At 39.1% G+C, this 27,560-nt stretch overlaps 1 protein-coding gene and 2 long non-coding RNA genes across 3 annotated transcripts in view; 2 read left to right on the top strand and 1 right to left on the bottom strand.

Annotated features, from left to right (window-relative positions):
* LOC137073937 (uncharacterized) overlaps positions 1 to 27,560 on the top strand; it is a 189,382-nt gene that overhangs the window by 113,920 nt on the left and 47,902 nt on the right. The gene's annotated exons all lie outside the window — the stretch shown is intronic.
* Positions 19,483 to 22,812, bottom strand: LOC137073938 (uncharacterized). Its single transcript, XR_010904832.1, has 3 exons — positions 22,680 to 22,812; positions 19,671 to 19,704; positions 19,483 to 19,588 (listed from the first exon to the last, which is right to left on the bottom strand). It is a non-coding gene; the product is annotated as an uncharacterized lncRNA (long non-coding RNA).
* sox1b (SRY-box transcription factor 1b) lies at positions 22,980 to 24,876 on the top strand. The gene has a single exon (XM_067442645.1). It carries the CDS (start codon positions 23,259 to 23,261, stop codon positions 24,273 to 24,275), a length of 1,017 nt encoding a protein of 338 aa, XP_067298746.1. The 5' UTR covers positions 22,980 to 23,258; the 3' UTR covers positions 24,276 to 24,876.

Genomic DNA, 27,560 nt, shown 5'->3' with positions numbered 1-27,560 from the left:
AGAGAGCTTCCATCCCATTTGTTGCCATATATAAATGAAGAACACATGAAAACAGCCAGATATTTAATTGGCATTTAATTGAAATAATGATTGAGAGATGTACAAATAAGTATTCCTCTAAAGCCTGATGTATCATATTTGATACTCACATTTTTATAAAAGGCCTTTTTGCTCATAATTTAGTTTTGGTCATGCTGTTATTTTGTGGTTAAATATCTTCATCTAACACTATGAATGTACATATACATTGTAATGATCTAATCAACCAATTAAATGGCAGTTGCTTCAATGCATGTAGGGGTGTGGTCCTGGTCAAGACAATCTCCTGAACTCCAAACTGAATGTCAGAATGGGAAAGAAAGGTGATTTACTTCAGCGCTGGGAAGATGAATCTGTATTTAAACTGGGTCATTAATGTAGCAGAAATGTGAAATTATTTTTTAATTTGGTGCTTTCTAGACTGAGAAAAGACAAATAATGTATTTTTGTCTCATGGGGATGAAAGACTACAATTCCCAGAATGCTTCGCTGCCCTACGAGGCCACTCTCAAAGCCACCGCTACTAGATTACTGAATCACTTTCACTTTCCCACCGCGACCGCGATCATCTTCATAAAATCAGTTCATTTAGAGAACAGACACTACAATTAAAAACTGAACGTGTCTGTTCAATATGTGATTTAGCCGCTGAGGGAGTCTCACAGCCCAAAACGCTGCAGGAGTCACATTGAGCGTCATGGATGAGCTCATGATGAGAGCTGAGGTAAACGCGTCCGCGGCATAGATTCACAGCGAGTGTTTAGGGGACTTTTAGGGGACGTCTGGCCGTTTTCAGTTCATGCCTTTGAAAGCTTAACTTTCATAGGAATTAGTTTGAGAAGTTGAAAGACTTACTTTGCTCTGCTGGCCGCACCGTTTACCATCCCCCACGCGCAAGTTGAAAACATGTGGAAATGGCTCCCTCTGCTGGCTGTAGTCTTTAGCCTCTGGCCAACAATTCCTCCGATGGCGCAAATTGACGAAAATTTGCGTCATGGGAGGAATTTTTCCAGAAATAAAATGCACAAATCTCTTGTCTCAGGGGAATATGAGGGGGGGAAGCACAATCATTCGAATATACTCCAGGGTTTCTACTGATACAAAGCCATATGCTAATCGCTGAAGTAAACCTTTAAGCAATTTTGAGCGTGGTATGGTTGTTGGTGCCAGACGGGCTGGTCTGAGTATTTCACAATCTGCTGAATTACTGGGGATTTTCAGGCACAACCAGTTCTAGGGTTTACAAAGAATGGTGTGAAGAGGGAAAAACATCCAGTATCCGGCAGTCCTGTGGGCAAAAATGCCTTGTTGATGCGAGAGGTCAGAGGAGAATGGGCAGACTGATTCAAGCTGATAGAAGAGCAACTTTGACTGAAATAACCACTCGTTACAACCGAGGTATGCAGCAAAGCATTTGTGAAGCCACAACACGCACAACCTTGAGGCGGATGGGCTACATCAGCAGAAGACCCCACCGGGTACCACTCAACTCCACCTCAAATTGGAAAAAGAGGCTACAATTTGAAGCCTGGAAAAATGTTGCCTGGTCTAATGAGTCTCGATTTCTGTTTAGATATTCAGATGGTAGAGTCAGAATTTGGCATAAATAAGAACATGGATCCATCATGCATTGTTACCACTGTGCAGGCTGCTGGTGGTGGTGTAATGGTGTGGGGAATGTTTTCTTGGCACACTTAGTGGCCCCTTAGTGCCAACTGAGCATCGTTTAAATGCCACAGCCTACGTGAGCATTGTTTCTGACCATGTCCCTTCCTCTATGACCACCATGTATCCATCCTCTGATGGCTACTTCCAGCAGGATAATGCACCATGTCACAAAGCTCAAATCACTTCAAATTGGTTTCTTGAGCATGCCAATGAGTTAACTGTACTAAAATGGCCCCCACGGTCACCAGATCTCAACCCAATAGAGCATCTTTGGGATGTGGTGTAACGGGAGCTTCGTGCCCTGGATGTGAATCCCACAAATCTCCATCAACTGCAAGATTGTTGAATCAATGCCACATAGAATTAAGGCAGTTCTGAAGACAAAAGGGGGTCAAACACAGTATTAGTATGGTGTTCCTAATAATCCTTTAGGCGAGTGTAGCTGATGTTATGGTGCGGCTCTAACTTTTTTTTTAAAGACTTTGTTTATTATATCAATTCCCCATTATACATTTTTGTGGGTCGTTTTATGTAAGACAACCTCTATTTTTTTCAACCGCTATTTAATTTATTTTAACTCTTGAAACGGGCACCTTTAGTTTCAATTTGTGTGTGAAGAGTGTTTCAAAATGACAAGACAGAGAGAGTGAGTGACTCTATTTAAGTGAGAGCTGAGGAGTGCTGGTCTAGGTGAGAGCGGTTGGTAATTGTAGTGATTATAGCCTTTGCTTCCTCTTCACCCTCTGATACTGTAACAGCATAGCGTTACTTTCAAAGACTGAGAATAGAGACCCCATTATGACCCTTTTCTCTCAACATTATCTCTCTTACGCACAAACAGTCTCCGTCTTTCACACACTCTATAGCCCGGCTAGGCATGTGTAAAAACATGCATATCATCTAATACAACTACTTGCAATTTATTAGACAGAGAAATGGTGGTCCAAAAAGGTTTGGGCAAGGTTTTCCAATATAGCCCACTGTCCAGCAGATTTTAGCTGTTAAACACCTGCAGCTACTCTTAAGTAGGTACTACTTCTGAATAAGTACTTAAAGGGTCAGTTCACCCAAAAAAAATTTTTGGGGTGAACACAGTTTAAGATAGCAGTTCTAGTCTTTAGTTCCAGAGCATATGAAGTCAATGCCCACTTCACTGTCCATGTCCAGAAAGATAATAAAAACATCATCAATGTAGTCCATATGTGACATCAGTTGGTTGATTAGAATCTCTTTAAGCATCGAAAATACATTCTGGTCCAAAAATATCAAAAACTTAGCCTGACAAGCCAGACCCACATCAAGATGTTTGGTCTGGAAACTCACCATAGACAGGGCTCAATCCGAGGGGCGGGATAAACGGTTGTCTTTCAAACTCCCTCTGCACGCGATAGGATAGCGCTACACCAACCGGAGCAACGACGGTGAAGGGGAGCTCGCTGACTGATTAAACATTTGCCGTATCCGGTCGGCTAAACTCCGAACACATCTTCCCTTTTTAAGAATGACTTCAGTGCCGCTCTTTGTTCTTTTCTCAGAGGAAAGCTTAACTCCAAGTCTTCCAGAGTCGCGGTCAGAGCTGATTCGAAAGACCGCCGCCGTTCGCCAGTTTCTGTGTTACTAGAAGCACGCAAATACAACTCGGCCGTCGTCATTATGGCCCCGCCCACCGACTCTATACACGATGTGATTGGGCCGTCCAGATTTTGAGAAATACAGCTCAGATAGGAATTGAGAGTTGCTAGACCACACTTGCGGGCAAATTAAATTTGCTGCCGCTAGGGTGCGTCTAGATTTCTAGGCTATCAAAAACTATGATTTTATTCAGCATTGTCTTCTCTTCCGCGTTCCTCCAAAAAAGTTTCAAACGGTGTGAATCGATCAATGATTTGGGTCGCCAATGTCACATGATTTCAGCAGTTCGGATCACGTCAAACCGCCAAACTGCTGAAATCACGTGACATTGGCGACCCGAATCATTGCTCGATTCACTTATTCATTAACCGCTTGAATATTTTTGGAGCAGCACGGAAGAGAGGACAATGCTTGGGTGAACTAACCCATTAAGCAATTACTTTATGAACTGCATTTGTCATGTAACCTATAGTGCAAGTTGAGTCCTTCCACTGCCCTTCACAACTCCTCTTCCGTGGCATTATGGGATAGTAAAGTGTCCATCGGATGTGCTCTTCAAAATCTCTAGTTTTGCCCTCTGTTTTATGAATAATGTGAATTCAATCATACATCACATGCTTATCTCATAAGAAAAGGCAACTATTTTACGAGGTGGTGATTTTGTAATTATGATTCGCATGGAAATGTATGTTTTTAAAGGGGCATTGTATTTTTTTTTAAAGAGGACATCAATTTGCAGCCGGTTTCTATATAGATATTTGAATAATACCACCTCCAAAGGACACTGTCGTAAAATGTCCGTCATTTTCTCCAGGCCAGAGTGATAAGAATGTCTCGTAAGCGACTCAGATGTTTTGTTGTTGGATGTAAGAGTGAACGAAACAGTCTTCATGTACTCCTGATATCAGAATCGCTGAAGACGCAGTGGATTTATTTTATTTTTGAAGGGAATGCGCCCCCACTTAAATTAATTTATGTTTGTGCGAGTCATTTTACACCAGACTGCTTTTAGTGAATGAGGATCAAAAAGGTACAATACAAAAAGTTGCAACTCAATTCGTGATCCAGCTTATAGTCTCCGGAGTGATACTGGTCATGGCAGTAAGGGAGAGCACGCACTTTATTACAGTTTATCTGTTTTTTTGTTTTTGTTTTGTTTTTTTACAGATATAACATTTATCTGTTTATAAAGCACCCACAAAAGGCATATGGTCTGTATATATTTGTTGTGTTTTTGTGTAAATTGCTGTGTATGTTAATGATAATGCAAGGGAGAGAGCGAGTTTATGGATAAGACTTTAATGCACACTTCTTGCTCTGTGTTTTATTCAGCTCTTACAGTGATTTTCTGGAGTGAAAATGGATGCTTCATCTTTTGTGTGACGAACAATAAACTTCATAAAACTCATCAGTAAAGTTTTGGCCATCATTCGAGCGGGGTCCGCTACAGCAGGATTGTACTAATGGAGGATAAAAGCAAGATGACTTAAGTCATAACGTTAAATTAACCTATACCTGTTTCTCCATACAGTATACATTTTCTGGCTCTGTAGGGATTATTGTGCACCGCTATTGACATTTTCAGTGCATGAGATTGCCCTGTTTTGTTGTTGCACGAGCTATTGAAGCTCAGCCCTCTTCTTGAAAAAGGCCGGGACGGGAGCACCAGCTCATTTGCATTTAAAGGGACACACAAAACTATAGCTGAATCTAAAAATCACCCCTTATATCCTCAAATAGGGCATTATTTGAGGGGATAGCCATTTTTAGTGGTGTCCCAAACCATAGTGGACATTATCTGGTGTACTCATTCAATCCTACATCTCGCCGCAATAACAAGTATACAGCTGATGTCCACACAACGGCTGATCGAAAACACTCACTTGTTTTGATTCACTCCTTTAAGTGAACTGTATATATTGGACTAACATAGGGAATAGTGAATGAGGGTTTAGGAGATATTTTGAGCTAAAACTTCCAAGTTGGAATAATGATTTTTATAAAAAAAAGAAGGCTGAACCCTAAACATAACCGTCAATAGGACATAAGAAGATCCACAATTGTCCACAAATTTGTCAAAATGCAAAATAGTTATGAATTGACATGAGTGTGTTGTCCAGACAGGTGTGCTGGGCAAAGTTGGAGCTAAACTCTAGATGAAGCTAAAGACGCTGATGATGCAACATTATTGTCAGTGGGTTGTCGCAGTTTCTTCACTATTGGGTCTGATGCTATGCTGCTCTCGCGAGGTGTTTAATAGGAGGGACAGCGCGTGAATCACTCAGCGTCTCCAGCTAATTACTCGCGCCTTCAAGTTAATTAACTGTGAGCAAGGAGCAGCAGGGAGGGAGGACTAAATAAGCAGTGCTTAAAAATCACAGGATGAAACAGCATTATTCTGACCCGACTTTAAAAAATAAAATAAAAACGAGCTGAAATTGTTTTGTCGTAGACGAGGCACAAGACACTGAGAATCCTAGAAATTCAATGCCAGCTCAGACAATATTTGTGGTAGTCACCAGATATGGGATTTTGTTGGACAATACAAATACATTTTTGACAGTTTAATGTGTTTTGTGGGAATTTTAATTAAACTTTTCTCAGCAGTTTAACAATTTGGCACCACAAAATAAATAAATAAATAAATAAATAAGACATCCTTGGCAATGTTAGCGTAATGTCCATGACATGTTTTGTTGGCTTAGAAGAATCTGTAAAACGTAACAAAGCTTCTTTGGCACGACAGTTGTCCAGTATAATCTAGTGTGTGTTTGTCTGTATGAAATAGAGAGAGAGCATGTCAGCTTGACACATGGAAAGGTTTTATTATTTTCAACTCCTATACCAGTATCGCACTTTTTTATGTCCAATGCTGACTCTCTATTCTGATGAATGACAAAGAACTTTCTCTGTGTCTCTGTCTGTTTGTCTGCTGTGACAGCACTCTGACACACGCTTTGTTTTGTTCTCTTTATTGGAGAGTAGGCTCTGGTTCTAATGCCTGCTGGAAACCTGTATAGAACTGCCTGCCTAATCCATTCTGTAGGAGGAAAACATCCTGGCTATTCTTTGGCTCTGTTTAGTCCTTTTTCAGCAGAATGATCAACTGTTAGTGCAGGCAATGCATAGAAACAAGATATTTGTTAACAAGCTCTCTGTTCAAATATTTTCTATAAATATATACATCTCTGCAAAACAGACTTCAGGAAAGGAGATGGACTAAAAAATTAACCCTCAAAACTGCTAGATTCTGGAAGATGAACTATTGAAGATGAATGTGGTGCTGGACCTTCAAGAGTCACTCTCAACCATTCTGTCTGTAAAGCCTATAAAACGTATTCTGTATTCACAACACTTCAGCTTGTGATATTATATTGTGTGATATTATATTACACACACACACACACACACACACACACACACACACACACACACACACACATGTTTGTTTTTGTGAATTGTGGGGACATTCCATAGGCGTAATGGTTTTTATACTGTACAAACCGTACTTTCTATCCCCTTACACTGCCCCTATCCCTAAACCTACCCATCACAGGAAACATTCTGCATTTTTACTTTTTCAAAAAAACTCATCCTGTGTGATTTATAAGCATTTTGAAAAGTGGGGACATGGGGTAATGTCCTGATATGTCACCATTTTCTGTAATACCTATATCATACACATGTTATTATACACATTTTTGTCCTGATATGTCACAAAAACAAGCACACACACACACACACACACACACACACACACAAAAAAGGCCAACACAAAAATGGTTCCACCTCTCAAAGTTAATGGCTTTAAAAAGAGCTTAATTTAAGATCAAATATTCACTATATTTTTAAATCTGGACCCTGACCAGTCTAAAACATGAGCCTGATGTTTCTCAAGCCACTTCTTGGTTGTGTAGGCAGGACCATTGTCTTGTTGAAAAAGGAAAGCAAGCCATTTGTCAATATTCTCCAGAACTCCAAAGCATTACTTGACGTTTGACAGTGAGTAGCTCACACTGTAGTTTTTTTTTTTTTTTTTGGTTTGTTTTTTAAATAAGTTACCTGATTGCCTTCAATGAAATTTTGAGTTCATTGAAATTAAAAATTTGAGTTAATATAATGAACATTTATGAGAACTGACAATCTTTATTCAAACATAATTCAAAGATTTTGTGAGCATATTGGGTCATTTTGTGTGTTTTATTTGTGTTGAAGCAGTGAAACATGCCAAATTGTGCTATTTTCATGATTTATCAAAAAAAAAAATTACATAGTTCAGGTACAATAATATTTTGAGTTTATTTATTATTTCATTCATTGTAAAATAAATAAATAATAATAATAATAAGGCAACCAGGTTACTTATTTTTTAAGTTAAAAGGTTTAGTTACCCAAAAATGAAAAATTTTCACCCTCATGTCGTTGGACACCAGCTTTCAACAAAAATATCTTCATTTGTGTTCCGAAGATGAACGAAGGTGTTACGGGTGTCCAGTGACATGAGGGTGAGTAATTAATGAAATATTTTTCAGTATTTCAATTTTTGGGTGAACTAACCCTTTAAACAAACAAACTAAAAAAATGACAGTGGACCAATACCAGAAGCTAAAAATCCTCCCCACACAATGACACTCTTCCTCCATGCTTCACTCTAGAGATGCATTTATTGCTCAGATGTTTGGAAGACACGCCTCTGGAGCATCACCATGTGTCACTGTGATCCATCACTCCACACAACTCCCCATATTCTGCCGAAAACTTCATTTTGTCTTTGATATTTTTCTGAGACATCGATGCTTTTTAAGTAGTGCATTTGCTTAAATTTCACAAATTTCCTGACCAATCATTTGTGGTTAAGACTGAAAAGCTTAGTGTTTAGCCATTTTTTTTCTTTTCCAGGAGTGTGTGTGTGCCAAGCCCTAAATGGCTGAACACTAAGTATTGGTGTATATATACAATGTTGTCAGAGGTGTTTTAAATCTCATTGTGATGTTAGCATATAAATTACTTAAACAATTATTTAAACAGTTTATACTGTACATAAACATTTCATAGATTAGAACATTAACAAAAACGCAACATAAGGAACAAGCCCTGTCTAAATGCCACAGAGCAAGATTCACTTGTTTTGAATCACTATATGAACTTTATGTTTGGAAATATTTCATGTTGTTGTGCTCAATGTGGCTTAAATGCACCAGATATCCCATGTCAGATGTTTACTCCACATAAAATCAGCACAAATGATCTCCGATCTTTCCTTTTTAGCACAATGCCATAGAGTGTATATACACATTTGGCTCTTGTGTAATGTGTTTTGATTGACATCCCAGACAGACAGACTTCTGATATTCAAGGCCTGGCTCTATTATGCGGCATAATGATATGTCTGCTTCTCTATGTGCATAGGGGCTGTTTGTTTAGTGCTCGCATTGGCTGCCGTGCGCGTCTGTTTGTATATGTGTTGAGCATGGGGAATATAATCTTGTTTAAACACCAAGCATGTCTCTCAGGTGGAGTCGTATGAATGAGACGCAGTCTCAGTGAGGTCTCAGAGAGCCGTGTGTGTCGGTCCATGTGAATGGGAGAGGAGTCTATCTGTGGAAACAGGCTGCAATCAGAAGCTCCAGCCTTTCAGGCTTCACAAAAAAGCAACAGTCTGACTGTTACAATTATTTGTTCCTTTGAACTTAAGTCATTCCTCTGCATTTGATTTAGGTTTTTGGTAACGCTTTTCAATTAGGTCTTATTAGTTCATGATTATCCATGAGCTAACTAACATTAAAGTTGGCGTGAAACAGAAGTTTTGAGAGTTTTTGTTCCTTATTGTGATGTATATCCGGTGTTGGGGGTAACACAATACAAGTAACGAGTTACATAATCAGATTACTTTTTAATTAGTGAAGTAACGCATTACTTTTCAATTTACTTTTCTTCTGTGATCCAGAATGGCAGCACAGCTGAAAGGTTTGTTTGAGCGGTACTCTCTACTCTACAGGCTTTAATGTGTTTCCTTCAGCCTTATTATTTCACTTTTAGTGTGAAAGGGCCTTTACATTTAGCAAAAACAGAACTTTTTGTTATACAAAAAACAGCCCAGCCAGGTTAGAAGAAATAACACAAAAGTAACGTAACGCATGACTTTTTTTAACGTAACGTAACTTTCCTTAAAACTGCGTATATCTGAATGAAACAGGTTCTCGAATGAGGAAAAATGCAGGGAAGGACTTCATTTTGTACATTGTGAATTGATTGGGTTGTAGGATGTTGGGTTGTTGTTGTTGCTGTGATCTCATATGAGTGACAAGTTTCCCGCCCTCACACCAGACAATAAGTCATCAGAGAAGAGACGCTGCTAACTAATAGATATATACTTCCTCTGTCGATTAATCACAATACATTAAGACAAAAAAACTTTAAATACGCAATTGAGGTATTATGCATACACTCATTTAAGTACATTTCCAGCACAGAAATCTGAACATTGGGAAAAGCCAGGTTCAAAATGATTGTTTCACTTTGTTGTCATATTAAAAGTTGAGGGGATTTTGGATATCTCTTTACACTCTTTTCATCACTCATAAATCAGAAAATACCCAATCATTAGTACAACAGGCAGGAAAAAAGTTCCACGTTTTTAGGAAACAATATAAATCCAGCGAATGATAAATGAACAAATATCATCTGTACAAATCTTAAATCCAGTGAATGACATATGAACAAATATCGTCTATGAACATACATCATCAATATCATAGTCCTATAATATCTGTAAAAACCTTTAAAATATGCACTATAAGAAAAAAAGCAAAAGCTGTCACTGAGGTGGTTCTCATTCTACACATTACCTTTAAGGTACTAATATTTGCCTTTTAGGGGGGCAGTACGTCTACTTATGTGTACTTGCAGTGTACTTACCTAAGTAAGCACTGGTTAATTTAAGGTAACTACATGGGTTAAGGGGTAGGTTCAGTGTTAGTACCAAGTTATTACCCAGTTACTGTAATAACTATATAAAGTATATAGTATGTACTTGGGGAAAAGGACTGTTAAAATAAAGTGCAAAGTAGTCTTTCTGAGTATATTTGTAATGCAGTGTATGTGCTACTAATTTCTGGATCAAATTACAACACACACACAAGTATAATGTAATAAACACAAGAATGTGTATTTTGGATATTTTCTTTCCACTAATCTGAAAGAAGGGATAATTGAAGCACAATAGCCAAAATCACAAATTTGACCAGCGAATGAAAAAAACTTTGCCCACAGTCTTGCCTTGATAAAAATACAACTGACAGTTTGTTTGCTCAGGTCCATTAGGCTAAACAATAACTTTTGATTTGAATAATATATTATTAAATGAAATGTTGAATGTTGATATTAAAATGAACTAAGATGAACTAATGAATTTCAATGTGTGACCAGGTTTTTTCCCAGTTCTGTATAAACCCTATATCCGTTCACATTTTGCCTTAGAATTACAGGATGTGGAGTTTGTCGCCCAAAGCTGAAACGTTTCCCATCTGTAACTCCCCTCGGTTTAAATACTCTTGCAGTCTGATGCCGGCGTGACTGCAAGGGGTCGGACCTACACCAGACAAAACCAACACGCTATAACCCCATAATAATGCAGGACCTCTGGGGAATAAAGCTGCTCTCTTTTTCCCACATCCCACCGTGCTCTGGGTGCCTTTTTGTTTACACTGCCCTCACAATGAGCACTATAGTGGCCGCCGAATGAGCTTGTATGGGAGTGTTCTGGGCCTGAATGTACAGCCAGCCACCGGCCCTGCTCTGAATAAGCCCCTTTGAATATTGCCAAGACCCCCGCTTGCATTGTTCTGCATTATTCCCCGTACAATAGATATCACACTTTGGAAGTAATTTTTAAAAAAAGGGACGGGTGAATCAAAATAGTGGTAGCTTTTAGCTTTTGTTTTCTCTCTCTCTCTTTTCTTTCACTCCTCTAGCTCTTTTTCTTTCTTTTTTTCTTTTGCTTCGCGCCCGCCCCGCATTCTCTCTTCTCTCTCGCCGGTTTTTCCCCAGTGCCTCATTCAGAGTTCTCCATTATAGCGGCAAATTAAATAAACCACTCCATAAAGAGGCTGCGGGCCGGACTGAGCCAGCCTAGTTCGCGAGGAACAGGGGAGCGGGGCAGGCGAGCACACTGGGAGAGAGCGCACCTCGCTGGGCTTACTCCACCTCGCTCGCGGTTCTTCAGGCTGAGCGAACGAAACGCTTTGAGACGAAGCGGAGGATGAGGAGTGGATGGGGGGGGAGTGAAGAGGGGGTCCCCACCCACCCCTCTGTCTCCAGTGGACAAAGGAGCTCTCTCCTTCCTCCAGCCCCCCTCCTCAAAAGGGCAGCAGGTACGGGGCATGGATTTTTTTTCCCCGAGGTGGGTCGTGGGATGCTGGGGCAGTTGTAGGGGGGACAAAAGGGGTTTATCTGAAGACCTCTTCTGGGGAAAGGTTAATTGTGAACCGGCTTCGCGTAAGGAAGGAGAAATGTCAGGAGAAAAGTGTACGGCAGCCATGACAGAGGAAGAGTTACATGCAAATGCTAATACAGGAAGTGTTCATGCTATGAGGGAAAACGCTTTAGGGAGAGATTTGCTGGAAATGTCTTCGCTTTTTGTTGAGATGTCATTCTTGTTTATAGGAGCTATAATCATATAGAAGTCAATTAGTTGGTTAATTGTAGGCTCAAACTTTAAAAGTGATTTTTTACCAGAAAGTATTTCAGTCTTCAAATGGTTATGTCTAACTCAATGGGTTACCTGCCTTTTCTTTGTAATTTTCTGCAAAGTCTAGCCATTTCTAAGTGTAAAATAATTTTCGAAGTGAATCTTACAACACATTATTTTCTTTGTATGTTTATGTTTTCATATTTTGAATACAGATGTAGAAGCAACAGGTGCATGTGGAGCGTAAAGGTGACCCTTTACCCCTGATCTTCATTTTTAGGAATATGAATAATGGTGTCATGTCATTTGATCTGTACTGAGGTTTCATGTGGTTTAAGTTGTAGATCAGAAGGGGCAGCACTCATGTTTGCTTTATATAGATTTTTTTCTTTGATTAAATTGGATTTGTAGTCAGTTTAAATATGATATTTTCTTTTTTTAATGCTTGCGTGTCAGTTTTTATAAATACAATCTCTTATTCTTCAAATGCGAGTGAGCTATTAAAGTCGGCTGATTGTTTTTTTTTAACATCTGATTTTCTTTATTTCAAGAAACATCTTGTTTCTAGTTGTGGCAGCTTAGGAAATCATTTATGAAGAGGTCAGAGATAAAGAGAGAGAGAGAGATAAAGGGACTAATGGACAACCTCTGAGAGAGACAAAACAAAGCGAAGGAAAGGCCAGGTTGTGAGAGGTTAGCTTTGAGCACCGTTGGGCATCAGCCTGGATGGAGCAGAAGAGAGGACCTCATTTACAATGACTAAAAGAGGAAGAGGAAGAGGAGGAGAGTTTGAAGAGGGGCCGTCCCGCTGAGAAGCTCACACTTAGCCCCGCTCGGATCTGATCAGGGCTCAAACTAGCCTCAGACGGGGGTCTGGTCGTCTCATCCCTGCCCTTTCTGCCAAAAGAGAAAAGAAAGAGGTCCGCTGAAAGTTCCACTCCAAATGGTGGGGAAGAAAAGAGAGGGAGGGAGGCCAACTAATGTGGCCCATGGGAGGACTGTGGGTGAAGTGCTTGAGATGTAGGGAGAGGTGGCAGGTCGGGTGAGATTTCCAGCGAGAGAGTCTGTGGCAAATGTACAAAATGCTTGAAAAATTCAGAGAATGAGCTGGAGAGAAAGAAAGAGAGAGAGAGAGAGAGAGAGAGAGAGAGAGAGAGAGAGAGAGAGAGAGAGAGAGAGAGAGAGAGAGAGAGAGAGAGAGGGGTCAGGGGCTCCTCCGAGGTCTGACATTTGAGGCTAAGGACTGTTTTATGAGTGTTGTTAGCGTGTCAGGTCCAATTTGCAGGGCTTACAAGGCAGGGTTAAATAAGATTAGCAGCTCTACACACGTTCACCAGATTCCGCTGCCGCCCGCGTTTCACCATAGTTTAATAGTCAGCTGTTTTTCTTCTCAGCAGGAGGTTTCTTAAAAAAAATTGCTTAGCTTTGATATTTACTTTGATTGTTTTCTAATGACTTTTAAATGTCTTATGTTTAAATAGGTTTGAATTCATAGGGTTGTGTTGTTTTATTTATTTCATGTTCTTTGGATGATGCAAATCTCACAAAACCTGTCTGGGTCATATCTCAGCACAAAATCGAAATAAATAAGATTATACAAATATAGAGACTTTCCTCCCCCTATTTTTGCATTGTGATGTTATTTATTATTATAAAACATTTTTTTTTTTTACAATGAAGCACATTACAAATAATCAACCTGCTATATTCCATAATAACAATAATACTGTAAAATGAAAAGAAAAAACATAGAAATACACTATTGTTCTAAAGTTTTGGGGTCAGTCAAATTATTAGATATTTAATCAGAAATTTGGCAAAAACAAGAATATTGTGCAATATTATTGTAATTTAAAATAACTAAGTCATCTATTTGAATATATTCTATGACATTTAATTTATTCCTGGAATGTCATCATTACTTCAGTCTTCAGTGTCAAATGATCCTTCAGAAATTATAATATGCTGATTTGAAGAAATATTTCTTATTATTATCAATGTTGTAAACAATTGTGCCGCTTAATATTTTTAGGGGAAATAAATATTTTGTAACATTAGAAATGTGTTTCTGCCACCATTTAATGCACCCTTCTTGCTGAGTAAAATGATTAATTTAATTTCAAATAAATCTTACCTCAAATTTTTGAATGATAGTCTACATGTTAAGAATAATTGACGATGGGCCGTTGAATTATTAGAAAAATAATGCACACCCGAAGTGGTATTTTTTCAGCAAAAACATGGTCATAATTTGTCATTTTTATCCTATTGTTTGCAATATTTATTTGCTTGGTCAGTATTGTTGCAGGGTTTTTGTTGTTGTTGTTGTTGCTGTTGTTGTCGGCTATAAGGACCTTTGAAATTACTGAAATAACTTGGCAAAGTGATATGGACATAATGCGGTCACGACCTCACCTGCCTGGAACTACTTTAGCTGTGCGTTTTCCTGGAAATAATTGCACACCTTAGACCATTCATAAACCAATCAAATTCAAGCATTCAACAGCTCCGTATAGTTTAATTTTGATTTAATTGTAAAATAACAATATACCATGGTAGTATTTGTTAAACAAGTAAACTGTCCGGAGACATTATCCCTACTAAGAACGTTGGAATGATATGCTTTATATGTGAAAAGACCTATCTATGCCTCAGCACTTGAGTACTGTAAGTATCAGATGTGGAAATCACTGCAAGTGTCCAGTCTCCAGTACAATATCTCCCTCCTCCCTGCTCGGCTACAGTACTCATTATTGCTGTGGCTCATTTCTCTCTCACTGAGCAGCGCAGTGGCAGGGCAGCATCACATTTAATTTAATTAGTCCAGCTGCACTGGCACTTGCGCCATTGGCTGGTATTGTCAGCACGTTTCGTACCGTGGCACACACAATCACTGATTGCTTTCAGATAGGGAGAAATATAATTAGGGTTTTGGAATAGCAGAGAGCGAAGGAGGGGGTGTGAGGGGTATATTAGAGCCTTATTAGTTTCATTTGAAATCTGTAGATAAATAGGAAAGTTTTATTTGAGCCGTAATGAGATTGTAGCTATTTGGACAAGGATGGGTGACCCTTGTGCATGGATTACAGAGGGATTATGGGTAATAACAAGCTATGGCTGTGAGAAGTGAGGTATTGATCTGAGGCTTCTTTGATGTTTGCTACTGAAGAAACACTGCTACTTCTCACCTACATTTCATTTCATATGTGAGTATATCCCAAATGCACTCTCAGGCCTTGTCCACACTAATACTGTTTAGTTTGAAATCATATTTTTCTCTCCGTTTTGGCCTTCCATCCACAAAACCATGACGCATGTTTAGTCATGTGACACATTTTGAACCAATGGATATATGTTTTTACCGCTATTGTGCCTGTTATGTGCTTTGCACTTTCATACAGTTGCTAAAATGTTACTTTGCACATTCTTCATATCACAATCCTGCAAAAATGCATTTGCTGTCCTGCGGCAAAACATTAGCGTAGTTGCATTTTAGAGCCGATATATAACGATGACTGAGTGCGACTTCGACGCATCAGTAAATGGTGAGATATTTTGCGAAGTAAAAAAATCCTGGCAGAAGAATAGCAAGAGAGCTTGTTTATGCCTTGTTCCATCTGTATCATCTCAGTGAGCTTTTATGAGGGTTTACACAGGCGCAGTAGGGGGAATTTTCCAGATCCTCAGGTGTGGACGAGAAACTTTTACTTAAACGCTAGTGTGGACGGAGAGTGTTTTGAATTAAAAACAAATGGTACCAGTAATTTTCATCTAATTTGAAAAAACAGAAATGGTACCAGTAATTTTCATCTAATTTGAAAAACAGAATGCAATGCATAGTTCAAAATATTGGGTAAAACACATGTGATATATCAATACGCTGGTTTTTATAACGATGGAGGAACCCATTTGTTTTTCTCAAAGACCCTTTCAGTGAACAGATTTTAAAGAACCATTTTTTTCCCCCTAATAATGTGAAGAACATTTTAATAATCTGAAGATTCTTTTTCTCCACAAAGAACCTTTTGTGCAATGGAAACATTCCATGGATGTTAAAGTTTTTCATTTTAAGAGTGTGAGAGAAATTCCTTCATAGTACATTGAGTCCTTTTTTTTTACAGACTTTCCTTGGTGACAAGCGACATGTGGATAATTTAAATCTAGCCTAGACCTTTTCTCGCTCACCTTCAAGTCCTTATTTCATTTGTAATCCACCTTGGGAGCCTCATCCCGAGTAACAACATACAAAGGCACATTAGCTAACAAGGCCCACCTGCAAAATGGTTAACCAGAGATACCTTTCTTTCTCTTTACTGGTGCATAGTAACCACTGTGTAAAGCAAAAAGCCTTTTCTTTTCTTTATTTCACTACGTGAGCCAGGAGAGTCCTGTATGAAGACACTTGTGCTTTGTCAAACCCCCATCAGAATGACACCATCATAACCCATAATGAACCACATAATAATTGGGTGCAAGCTGACATTGTTGAATACAGTAAGCACATTAACACAGTAACCTGAGTGAAATCTGCTGACTGCTCATTATTCTTATTGGGTATCAATAAAAGTGATGAATAAAGGTAAGACGAAGGTATGAACGTAAATTTGTTCAAAAGGATATAAATATTTGAAGGGATTACTTTGTGAATTGTTGAATGGCTTGCTGTGCTGGATTACTGTGGATATTTTGTAAGCATAGTTTCACTTCTATATTTTGGTATTATTTTTAGATTATGGCAGAGAACCTTAAAGTCGGCATGAAACGAAAGCTGCGGCAGTGTCTTTTTCTATATTGTGCGTGAAATGGCTTCTCGAACAAGAAAAAATCTAGGGCAGGAATTGCGGGAATTGATCAGATCATTGTTATGAGTGTAATGTTGTGTGCGTGACAGGGGAAGTTACTTTGATTAAATATTATGAGAGCACATGCATTTAAAAAATTGGTATACAATAAAAAAAAAAATTATTGTAAGTTTTACATGTATATAGCTAGGATAAGTTATTTTAAATTTTACCAGTATCTGTGCAGTGTTCTTGTATTTAGTCCTTCTTACACATTTTACAAATATTTGTCTGGGATAAAATTTGCTTTCAATCATCCTTTTATTATCTTTCACCATCCACACCGAGTATTTACAAAGTTGGCTTTAGAAATAGATATTTTTTTCCACAGTTATATCTTTCAAACCCTCTTTGGCATAGCACAAAAGGAGTTTCTTAGCAGAAAGTTCAAAGTTGCTTGTTTCTGTTCAGTCGAAATAAAAATGGTGACTTTGGCTGTTAGGCAAGATTTTTAGATGTTTGTTCTCAACCTATAAATAAATGGCTTCAGAAGAATATAATGCATGAGCCATGAATTCTATATTTATGAAGTCTGATGCTTTTATGGTGTTTTTGGTCCAATTTTTGTCAAAAAGTAGCCTTTTGTCTATTATATGGGTTCGGGATGACATGATAATTATTGCCAAAAGTATCATTTAATTTAATTTAGTAATTCCAGGCACTTCCATGGTCACAGATGTATAAAATTAAGCACCTAGGCATGCAGACACTTCTACAAACATTTATGAAAAAAATGGGTCGCTCTCAGGAGCTCAGTAAACTAAAATGTGGTACCATGATAGGTTTCCACCTGTGCAATAAGTCCATTTGGGAAATTTCCTCACTACTAAATATATACGATCAACTGTTAGTGGTATAATAACAAAGTGGAAACAATTGGGAAAGAAGGTAACTCAGCCACAAAGTGGTAGGTCATGTAAAATCACAGAGCGGGGTCAGCTCATGCTGAGGCGCACAGTGTGCAAAAGTCGGCAACTTTCTGCAAATTCAGTAGTTACAGACCTCCAAACTTTGTGCGGCCTTCAGATTAGCTCAAGACCAGTGTGTAGAGAGCTTCAAGGAATGGGTTTCCAAGGCCGAGCAGCTGCATCCAATCACACTTCTCTGTCAGACAATCCGATGGACAAGTCTGGGTTTGGCAGTTGCCAGGAGAACGGTACATGCCTGACTACATTTTGCCAAGTTTAAAGTTCGGTGGAGGAGGGATTATGGTGTGAAGTGTTTCAGGGGTTGAGCTTGGCTCCTTAGTTCCAGTGAACTCTTAATGCTTCTGCATACCAAGACATTTTGGACAATTTCATGCTCCCAAAATTTTGGGGATGGCCCCTTGTGGTCCAGTGCACAAAGCAAGGTCCATAAAGACATGAATGAGCGAGTTTGGTGTGGAGGAAATTGACTGGCCTGCACAGAGTCCTGACATCAACCCCGTTAGAAGACCTTTGGGATGAATTAGAGCGGAGAGAAAGCCAGGCCTTCTTGTCCAACATCAGTGCCTGCCCTCACAAATACGCTTTTAGAAGAAAGGTCAAAAATGATCCTAAACCTTGTGAAAATCTGTTATAGCTGCAAAGGGTGGGTCAACTCCATATTAAACCATAATATAAATAAAACTTCCAAATATGGTTAATATTAAAGGGCAAGTTTGCTGATTTGGATTGTTACCATGACAGTAGTATATGTAAATCAACAGTGTATCAACATTGAGTGTACTCAATCTCCATGTTAGCAAAATATTTTGTCAGTGAAAGTTAATAATTGATCATTTAATGCTCCATTTATCACTTTCAGCACACTCTCAGAAATGATTTTTTGTTTCAAAAATTTTACCTTTAGGGGTACAACAGCTTGTCATCAGTACCCTTAAAATATTTTTAAACCTAAAAGCTTCATAATAGTACCTTAAGGAAAATTTCGCCACTCCAAGGTACTAATATGCACCTTTTAAGAAAGGTACAAAATGTTCATGTTAGGGGTGCCTCCACAGTGACAAGCTGTTGTACAATTTTTGAAACAAAAAAATTCTGAGAGCGCATCTTTAATATGAAGCCCTGGGCAGTTGAAACACTTTGATTTTCCTCAACATATACATATATTTGACAAGGATTCAAAGAAGTGCTGCTACTTAATTTTAACCTATTCTTGCATGTACACTTTCTCACAGAGGCCACTGAACATCATATGTTTTTCTTTAATGGTTTTCAAAGATCCTTAAAGCCTTCTTGCAGCTATACCATAGTGTGTATTTGACACCATGCGGTGAACTATTAACTGTAGATGGGGCGTTGGGATTTTTACCTTCCACCCATACAGTAGCGCTAACTGAAGCTGTGACGGGTAGCTTAAGCAAGCCATCTGCTGAATAAGGAATGCCTTTGATACCATTAGCCCCCGTGGAGAGCTAACATGTTGTTTCTAGAAGCTTCAGCTGATCCTGTGAAGCTGGCTGTGGTGGGAGACGACTGTGGGCTTAGAGATTCCTGTGCTAACAGCAGGGAGATGTGCGCATGCAGGCGGAAAACCATACAGTGATCATAGCCTGCGTGTGTGTGTGTGTGTTTGTGTGTGTGTGTGTATGTGTGTTTATCTGCACAACCTTTGATCTTCTGATGAGCTGCTAATTTGGTCTCAAGGCCAGTCAGTAAGCAACACGGTGTGTGAACATGTTTCCATTATTTCCTTTCATTTGTTTATCCTTTTGGTGCTCCCTGAGAGGCATGTTCTGAAACACATTTAGCACATATGTCGCTTATGGCAACTAATTAATTAAAGATACTAATCTTAAAGAGACATCATTTACTCACCATCATGTCAGTCCAAACCTCTGTGCATTTTATTCTGTGGAACACAAAATAAACATTTTGGAAAATTGTTTTTTGATCCATACAATGACCCCACTGATTTTCATTTATCAACAAATAATGGTTTAAACATTCTTTAAAATATTATAATGAAGGTGAGTAAATTATGAAATAAGTTAGTGAATTAACCTTGTAAAAACTGACATATGAAATAATAGTCAGAAAAATATAATTTTAAATAAAACAGTTTTAAATTGAACTGAGAAAAAATCGAAGACAAAAAAGTTTATATATGTTTTTGTTTGTTGAGTAATATATCATACTATATGAGCCATAAAAGCTATATGAAATTTGATAAAATATGGAGCTCAAAAATGAGAATGAAAAAACTGAATATATCTTTTAGCAGTATAGTATGAAACGCATATTAATATCATTTGTACTCTATACATCCCAATACTATGACTTGGTGAGAGGATGCTTAGTTTTTTTTATTAAATCTTCTAGCTTGTATTGTGAGGGGCAAAACATATAATGCATCATAATACAATGATGATTACAATCTACAAACAAATATTCTTCAAAAGAATATTGATGAATATCATATTTGACACTCACATTCATAATCTAAAAAGAAAACCGATATGGATGATCAACTGAACCTAAGCGTGTCCAACCTCCTGATCCTTAAAACATTTATTTTAACCCAAAACATCTTACTTTTTTCTTTCATACACCTTCTCCTTCTTGTTACTTGTATCATTGAAAGTCATATAATATGATATTATGTAATATAACTATAGCCAGTCATATTAGGTGACTCTGTGAAAGAATCTGATATATATGGAGAGATGCAGAAGAATAATACACAATATGCTTTATTATGGACTTGAGTGGCTTTGTAGGATACCCCATGCATTTAGGAGATCTTGTGGACAACCTGTATAATATAGAGAATATATTGAGATATTGTGTAAAATGGATGTCACACACTTTGTATGATTGTTGATTTGGTGAGGGTCATAGGTGCGCAAACTCCCTTTTTTCCCTGCAGCACAACCCTATAATCCCCCATCCCTTTATAGTCCTCTCAGAGTGTCAGTGTCATCGTGTAAATCATACGGAAATAAGTCTGAAAATTGAAAACGAAGCTGAAAATATGTGTGTGAGACAGCCCCTTCTCCCCCCACGCATGCAGCCCTTGCTCGAGTCCCCCCTCCCTTCCTGTCCAATTATGTTTAAAACGCGGTGGAGAGCGAGAACAGGCGCACCTGACAGATGTTGACCATTTTTAAACCCTGCTCGCTCTCACAAGTTCAAGAGACTCTCTAATTCACTTTGCAGTCGGGACATAACGGAGCGACGCCACTTACTGAGCTTTTGGAAAACAGACCAACACACAAGGATTTTAATGCTATGAAGCTCAGATCAGGGAGAGGCAACTTGCAGTTCACCAAGCTTATAGTGTGATTTCCATTATATTATTTATTCTTCATTGCCTTTCTGTTTCCTCGCACTTTATTGTGTTCTTCCTAAAATCAGCGGTTCTGATTCACGACCCAAACAGGACCTCTGATGTGCATTATCATTATTAAATCAAAATAAAATATTGTTCAATTTTACTTTTTAGATCACCACAATATTTTATCATATTAAAAAATTAGCCTATATCAATAACGTATATGGGTGACACAAAAAAGAGACACATTTGTATTTTATAAAGCTTAATGTAGGCCTGTGTATTTATTGTGGTAATTGTATCAGTATCTGAGTTTTATTCGATAGACACTTTCAATTGTTACTTAAATTTATTCATTTAAATATTTGCATCTTGACACCATTGTTAAACCAGTTGTGTAATCCAACAAGTCACGGATCATTGACTGATGGCAACGCCTGGGTGTGATGATTAACACATTAACTGACGATATTTATTGTTTGCCTCGGTTCACAATTAATGGAGATATTCTGAGCAAGTCTTCTGTGAAATCTGAGCGATGCGCCTCCCTTAGCCTAAATATCATGCATGCACCTTACATTTCCACGTTTAGAGACTTCCAAGGTAGCTTTCAATTTTCCATAACTATTTAACAGATACAAATTTGTGATTAAACAGTGGAAATATAACGTTAGGCTACTATATGAAAAAGGGGAACTTGTTGCGGTGGCTCCAGTAAATGTCGCCTATAGGAGATTTTCTTCAGATGTGACTGCGCGGGTCCAGTAGACGGCGATCACACTCTGAATTAATACAGAGCACGAGGTGACAATTTTTGCTTTTCTATTTATTTGCACATTTTGTTTAACAATATTATTATAATTCAGACAAGGGAACGTGTGTGTATTAGGTTTATAAAATCAGCTATGTTGATCTTGCTGACGTCTTAGGCTACATATTTTTGAGTTATTATTTTTGTAAATAATTTAGAAGGATTTATAGCTACTTCCTGTGATACGGTAGCCTATCATTTAAGTCAACGTTTCTGATAACAATAAACAAATCCCTATAGGAAATAATTGAGATACTGCGGCGTTGGGGGGAAAAAAACATGGCAAGTTACACCAATTACATTTTTTTTTTTTGCACACTAAACATTTTTGAGCTGTTCCCCACCCTGCGCTTGATGACAAAAGGGCTCACATGGCACATGCACTGGGCGTGAGCCACCTGTTTCTTAGCAACCGTCACAACATGAAAACACCTGTGGCATCAATTTATTCAACGGGACGTTTAAAGATTGTGATAAATACTGGGAAACTTTGGTAAATAATGGAAAATATACTGTGAACCTATGTGAGGACAAATCTATATATAAAGTATTTTACGCAAATCACGGTCTGTTTGCTAAAAAGTTGAATTCTTATTTGGGACTTCTTATCGTGAATACAATGGTTTGATGTATTGTTGTGGTTTAATGGTTGAAACAGCAATGTAATTATTGCAGTTTACATAAACGGAAATGTTCTGGTGGAAAAACATAAAACTACTTGAGAATAAAAACCATTGCTTACATGTTTGAAGTTCGGGCTCCGGTGTTTCAAAAAGGGGATATGTTGAGTACACATTAGCGCCAAAAACTGACTGATGCATGTTTATTCCAATGCAAAATTTACCCCACATAACGTTTGTCAACAGTGGTTTGTAGCCAACTGTTTACCTTCCGCGTGCAGCAGAAAAACCCTTCAGCTGCCTCTGGCGCGAGCGATCTCTCCCTTGCTCGTCACCTGACCGTGAGCCATATGCAAATCAGCCCCGTCCTCAAACGCCATTGGCTCTCTCTCACTCATTTATTCCCTGTCAAAGCGCATCATATGGCCGCTCTTCCACTAACTTTTCTAGCCCACCGCTGAAAGTAGCTCAAAGACAATTCTGCAGTGCACTGGATGTGAAAATCACCCCAAGAGGAAGTTAGAATAAAACAAAGGGAGACGAGCTGCCGCAAAGTTCCCATCCATCATCTGTTTGGATTGTACCCATCTCCTGTTCGAGTGGCCTCTTTTGTTATTAGGAGCTTCTACGCGTGTGCCTGCCAGCGAACGGGGACGTGTGAATGTTTCTGTGTGTGAGCTGAGTAAGTTAAAGCCGGGTGAATGTATAGCATGATGATGGAAACGGACTTGCATTCTCCAGGAGCCCAGACTAACACAAACACGGGCCACACGGGACCCAACAGCAAAGTTAACCAAGACCGCGTCAAGAGACCCATGAACGCGTTTATGGTGTGGTCTCGGGGTCAGCGCAGAAAAATGGCTCAGGAGAATCCAAAGATGCACAACTCAGAGATCAGCAAGCGCCTCGGAGCGGAGTGGAAAGTCATGTCAGAAGCGGAAAAGCGACCCTTCATTGACGAGGCGAAAAGACTGCGCGCCATGCACATGAAGGAGCATCCGGATTACAAGTACCGACCCCGGAGGAAGACCAAGACCCTGCTCAAGAAGGACAAGTACTCTTTGGCGGGTGGCCTGCTCGCCGGATCAGGGGGCGGAGGCGGCGTGGGGCTGGGAATGGGTGCACCGGGGGTCGGGCAGAGGTTGGAGAGTCCGGTGGGTCACGGTGGCAGCGCCGCGGCGAGCTACGCGCACATGAACGGCTGGACCAACGGCGCGTACTCAGGCCAGGTGGCGGCTGCCGCGGCTGCTGCCGCAATGATGCAGGAGGCTCAGCTCGCCTACAGTCAGCACCCAGGCAGCGGAGCGCATCACCACCACGGGCACCACCACCATCCACACAATCCCCAGCCTATGCACCGCTACGAAATGACGGCTCTCCAGTACAGTCCCATCTCAAACTCTCAGAGCTACATGAGCGCCTCGCCGTCAGGCTATGGGGGAATATCCTACACGCAACATCAAAACTCCAGCGTGGCTTCATCCGGGGCCATCGGCGCGCTGGGCTCGCTGGTGAAATCGGAGCCGAGCGTAAGCCCTCCCGTTACCGCTCACTCTCGAGCCCCTTGTTCCGGAGACTTGCGAGAGATGATAAGCATGTATTTACCGACGGCGGAGGCAGGGGACCCGTCCGTTCAGAGCAGACTTCACGCTGTGCCGCAGCACTATCAAAGTTCCGCGACGAGCGTAAACGGAACCGTTCCACTGACACACATATGAAAAGATTTGCAACTACGCATTCAGACTCAAATAACCAAATATGTACCTCTTTTAGAGCATAACTACCTTTTTTGTACAGAATGTCTTTTCTTGTAAATTTGAAGGTGATATTATTTAAATATAATACATAAAAGGGTGAAGGGTGTCCTTAGGATGTTGTCTGAATAATTTGTCCTAAATGACACCATATGCGTGAGCTTAACACATTTGCGAGGGATTCATTTTTCTGTGTGCGTGTGTGTGTGTGTGTGTGTGTGTGTGTGCGTGTGTATGAGAGAGATTGTACTGTGTTTAAGACATGAAAAGGAGTGGGTGCTAGAGTGTATAGTCAAAAAACAATGTTTTTAAAGTTTTCTAAGATTTTTCTCTATCCCACTTTGATTTGTCAACACGTGAGTTACTGTATTTGCTCTATTCCTTATTTGTTTGTTGTATTTTTTCCTTGTACATTGTGAATATATTACAGAGAAGATTGATACACATCTGTAACTATAATTCAGATTTGCCAGGAAAAAGAGGAAACGTTTTGCGTTGATGTGCGAAGAATAAATTTGCTTTTGCTCTGATTCTGGAAAGGTAGTTTGATGTGTTGTTTTGCTTTGTATCCCATGCCACTCGCGATTAAGCAGCTGGAAATAGAGTTCATATTTCAATGTGATAACGTTTATTTGTCTGTATAAACCACGGAATTTAGTCACACTTTTTGATCTATTTTGAACCTTTTTTGTTTGAAAATATTGGGACAAATCGATGTGTAAGAACTAATTATTCAACTGGAAATATTTTGAGTACAGTGTTATAGGCTATTCTAGGTTAATTATATAGGGGTAAATATACATCTTAAACCTAAAAGTGAAATACATATATTTGTATCTATTAATTGAGGTTAATAAAAACGAATGAAAATTGTATGGGACGCTTTAAGCGTAAAACAGGACCACGTGCAATTGTTTATAATTTGTATGACAAATAACGTTGTTTATTGCTATTACATGTACTCGGGCAAATTAGAAAAAAGGCATTTTATATTTCTTAGGAAATTTCAGTATGCGTGTAGAATAAAGGGAAAACTTAAAGCCTAAAAATGTTACTGAATATTGAAAGTTTTTAGACACTAAAACGCTCCACTTAGATTTGAAGATTGTGTTGTGTCTATCTAAACCTCTTCAGATTCCTCGATAATTACTATTTATTTGATACCACTATTTTTGGTTGAGCGTGATTAGCTGCTTTAATTGCGACCAAGCTGACAAAAGCTATTTTACAGTAATGAAACCTTCTGTTTTTTGTTTCTTTCAATAAGCCTTCCGCGACGTTGTTGCTGTGTCTTGATGCATATGATGGAGGTCAGAGTTCAAGACCTCTCAAAATAAAGAGTGTCCAATGAAAAACGAAGAACAGCAAATAGAGAGCGAACCACATTATTCATTGTTCAAAGGACCAACCCCTGTTTTTTTCCGGTGAGCCCCGGATTGTGCCGGCATATGCTTTAAATCCGCTCCACTTCAATTAAATCCGCCTGGGTACCCGCGAGCCACTCATGACTATATTTACCGGATGTGGAATAATTGCGTTCTAAACCTCCTAATGGAATTAAAATGTTACTGTTTATTTCCACTTTTTACATGCATTTTAAGAAGAATTGTATTTTTGTTCGCCTTGTGTTTTTTTCCCCCCTTTGACTAAAATTGACAACCTGATTTTCTTATAATTGAATCACTGGTGGGCCGTCAAGCAAATGTTGCTCGTATCCTCCGTGGGGTGTCAGTAGGATTAAGATGAATGCAGAGTGCGTGGCAGAGAGTGTTTTGTGTAAGGGAAAGAGGAGGATTAGACAGCCCTAAAAGCTGAACCCCCGGGTCAGCGACAAGTCACATTCTTATTACAATGACACCCACCGGAAGAGTGACGTGACGCGGGAGCTTTCCCGCAACAAGTAGCAGGATCCAGGGAGCTCTTTGAACCCCATTTCTTTTCTTTCTTTCTTTTAAACTCCGCGAACGACCGTGAGAATTTCGACGAAGAAGTTTCACTTGAATCTTTTTGTTAAAAAAATATATACGCCAAATACGCCTTGTTTAAAAAAAAGTAAAAAATAAAAAAAAAACTATTTACTTTAAAGATCGACATGGGAAACTTTTTTGCCGCTTAGGTGTATAATTGTTTAAACATTTACATTATAAAAAAATAAAAAATAAAATTAAAAAAATAGGGGGGGGGGGGGGGGGACTGTCCTCCCATGCACAAGCGTTGTAGGGCAGTACTTCATCATTGTTCTTAGCAACGCGGATTTGCATCCAGAAACAAAAAGAGTGAACTCAACATGGGCACCAGTCCAGCAGACTGGCAAACCTCACCCTATTCACCTTCACCGTTTCCTGGCACATGTAAAGGAATACAACAGCAAATATCACCAATAAATCTATAACAGCCCTTTATCACCTACACCAGCATGTTCTAACGTGAAATAGTCAAAAATGGGCTTGTATTTTGTCATTTGTAAAAACCGGCGATCCTTTGCACTCGCTGTCCTAAATGTTCCTAATTAGCATCAAGTTTATCATACCCCTGCATATTTTCTTGCCTCCTCAGAAAAAAAAGCCGGTTGCCGTTCTGCTACGGAAGATTACGGAGACAGATTGCAGAGGACGAATGTGCGGCGCCAGATTAGCGGGGAATAGAAACAGCAACTGGGCCAATAAATTCCTCGCGCGGGCCTTATCGTGCAATTACACGTTGACATGTTTAACAATCTCGCTGTCTTTTTTTCCTCTCCCCTAATCCACAAACCCTCCAAGAGGCACGAGACGTTATGTGCTACAGTGGTTAAATGTTTACAGAATAGTCGAAAACCTAAAAACTGTGCTGACGTGTTTCACAAAATGTTACGGGGGAATTGTTTTTTTTTTAACTTTCTCTCTGTTTTGTTTACATGACCAGAAATTAAACAAAAAAAAAAGTAGCCTGTTGTTTTCACTTTTGCGTTCGACTATTGAATGTGATTCGCTATACCATTAAAAGATTGTCTTCCACATGCATTTCACAAACCACCCTGATTGAATGAATGAGATCTATAATCAGTGCTTAAAAACATATGTGACTGCTATGCAGACTATACTGGAGCAGATCTAAACCTGCCATGGGGAGGAATATGATGTAGTTATTTAACACTCATTGACATCTCAATTGCATACAGCTAATACATAAAGTAATGCATATGTTTGTCCTATAAAAACAATTATGTAAATGCTATTTTTAAGCCTAAAAAATACTTCCATGATTTAT

Source organism: Pseudorasbora parva, chromosome 4, assembly GCF_024679245.1.
Source record: "Pseudorasbora parva isolate DD20220531a chromosome 4, ASM2467924v1, whole genome shotgun sequence".
NCBI lineage: Eukaryota > Metazoa > Chordata > Actinopteri > Cypriniformes > Gobionidae > Pseudorasbora > Pseudorasbora parva.
Note: the sequence above shows the minus strand (reverse complement) of the source record. Positions and strands in the feature narration are given on the sequence as shown.

Coding starts and splice junctions, on each gene's coding strand:
- sox1b (XM_067442645.1), top strand. CDS start 23,259: ATGTATAGCATGATGATGGAAACGGACTTGCATTCTCCAGGAGCCCAG.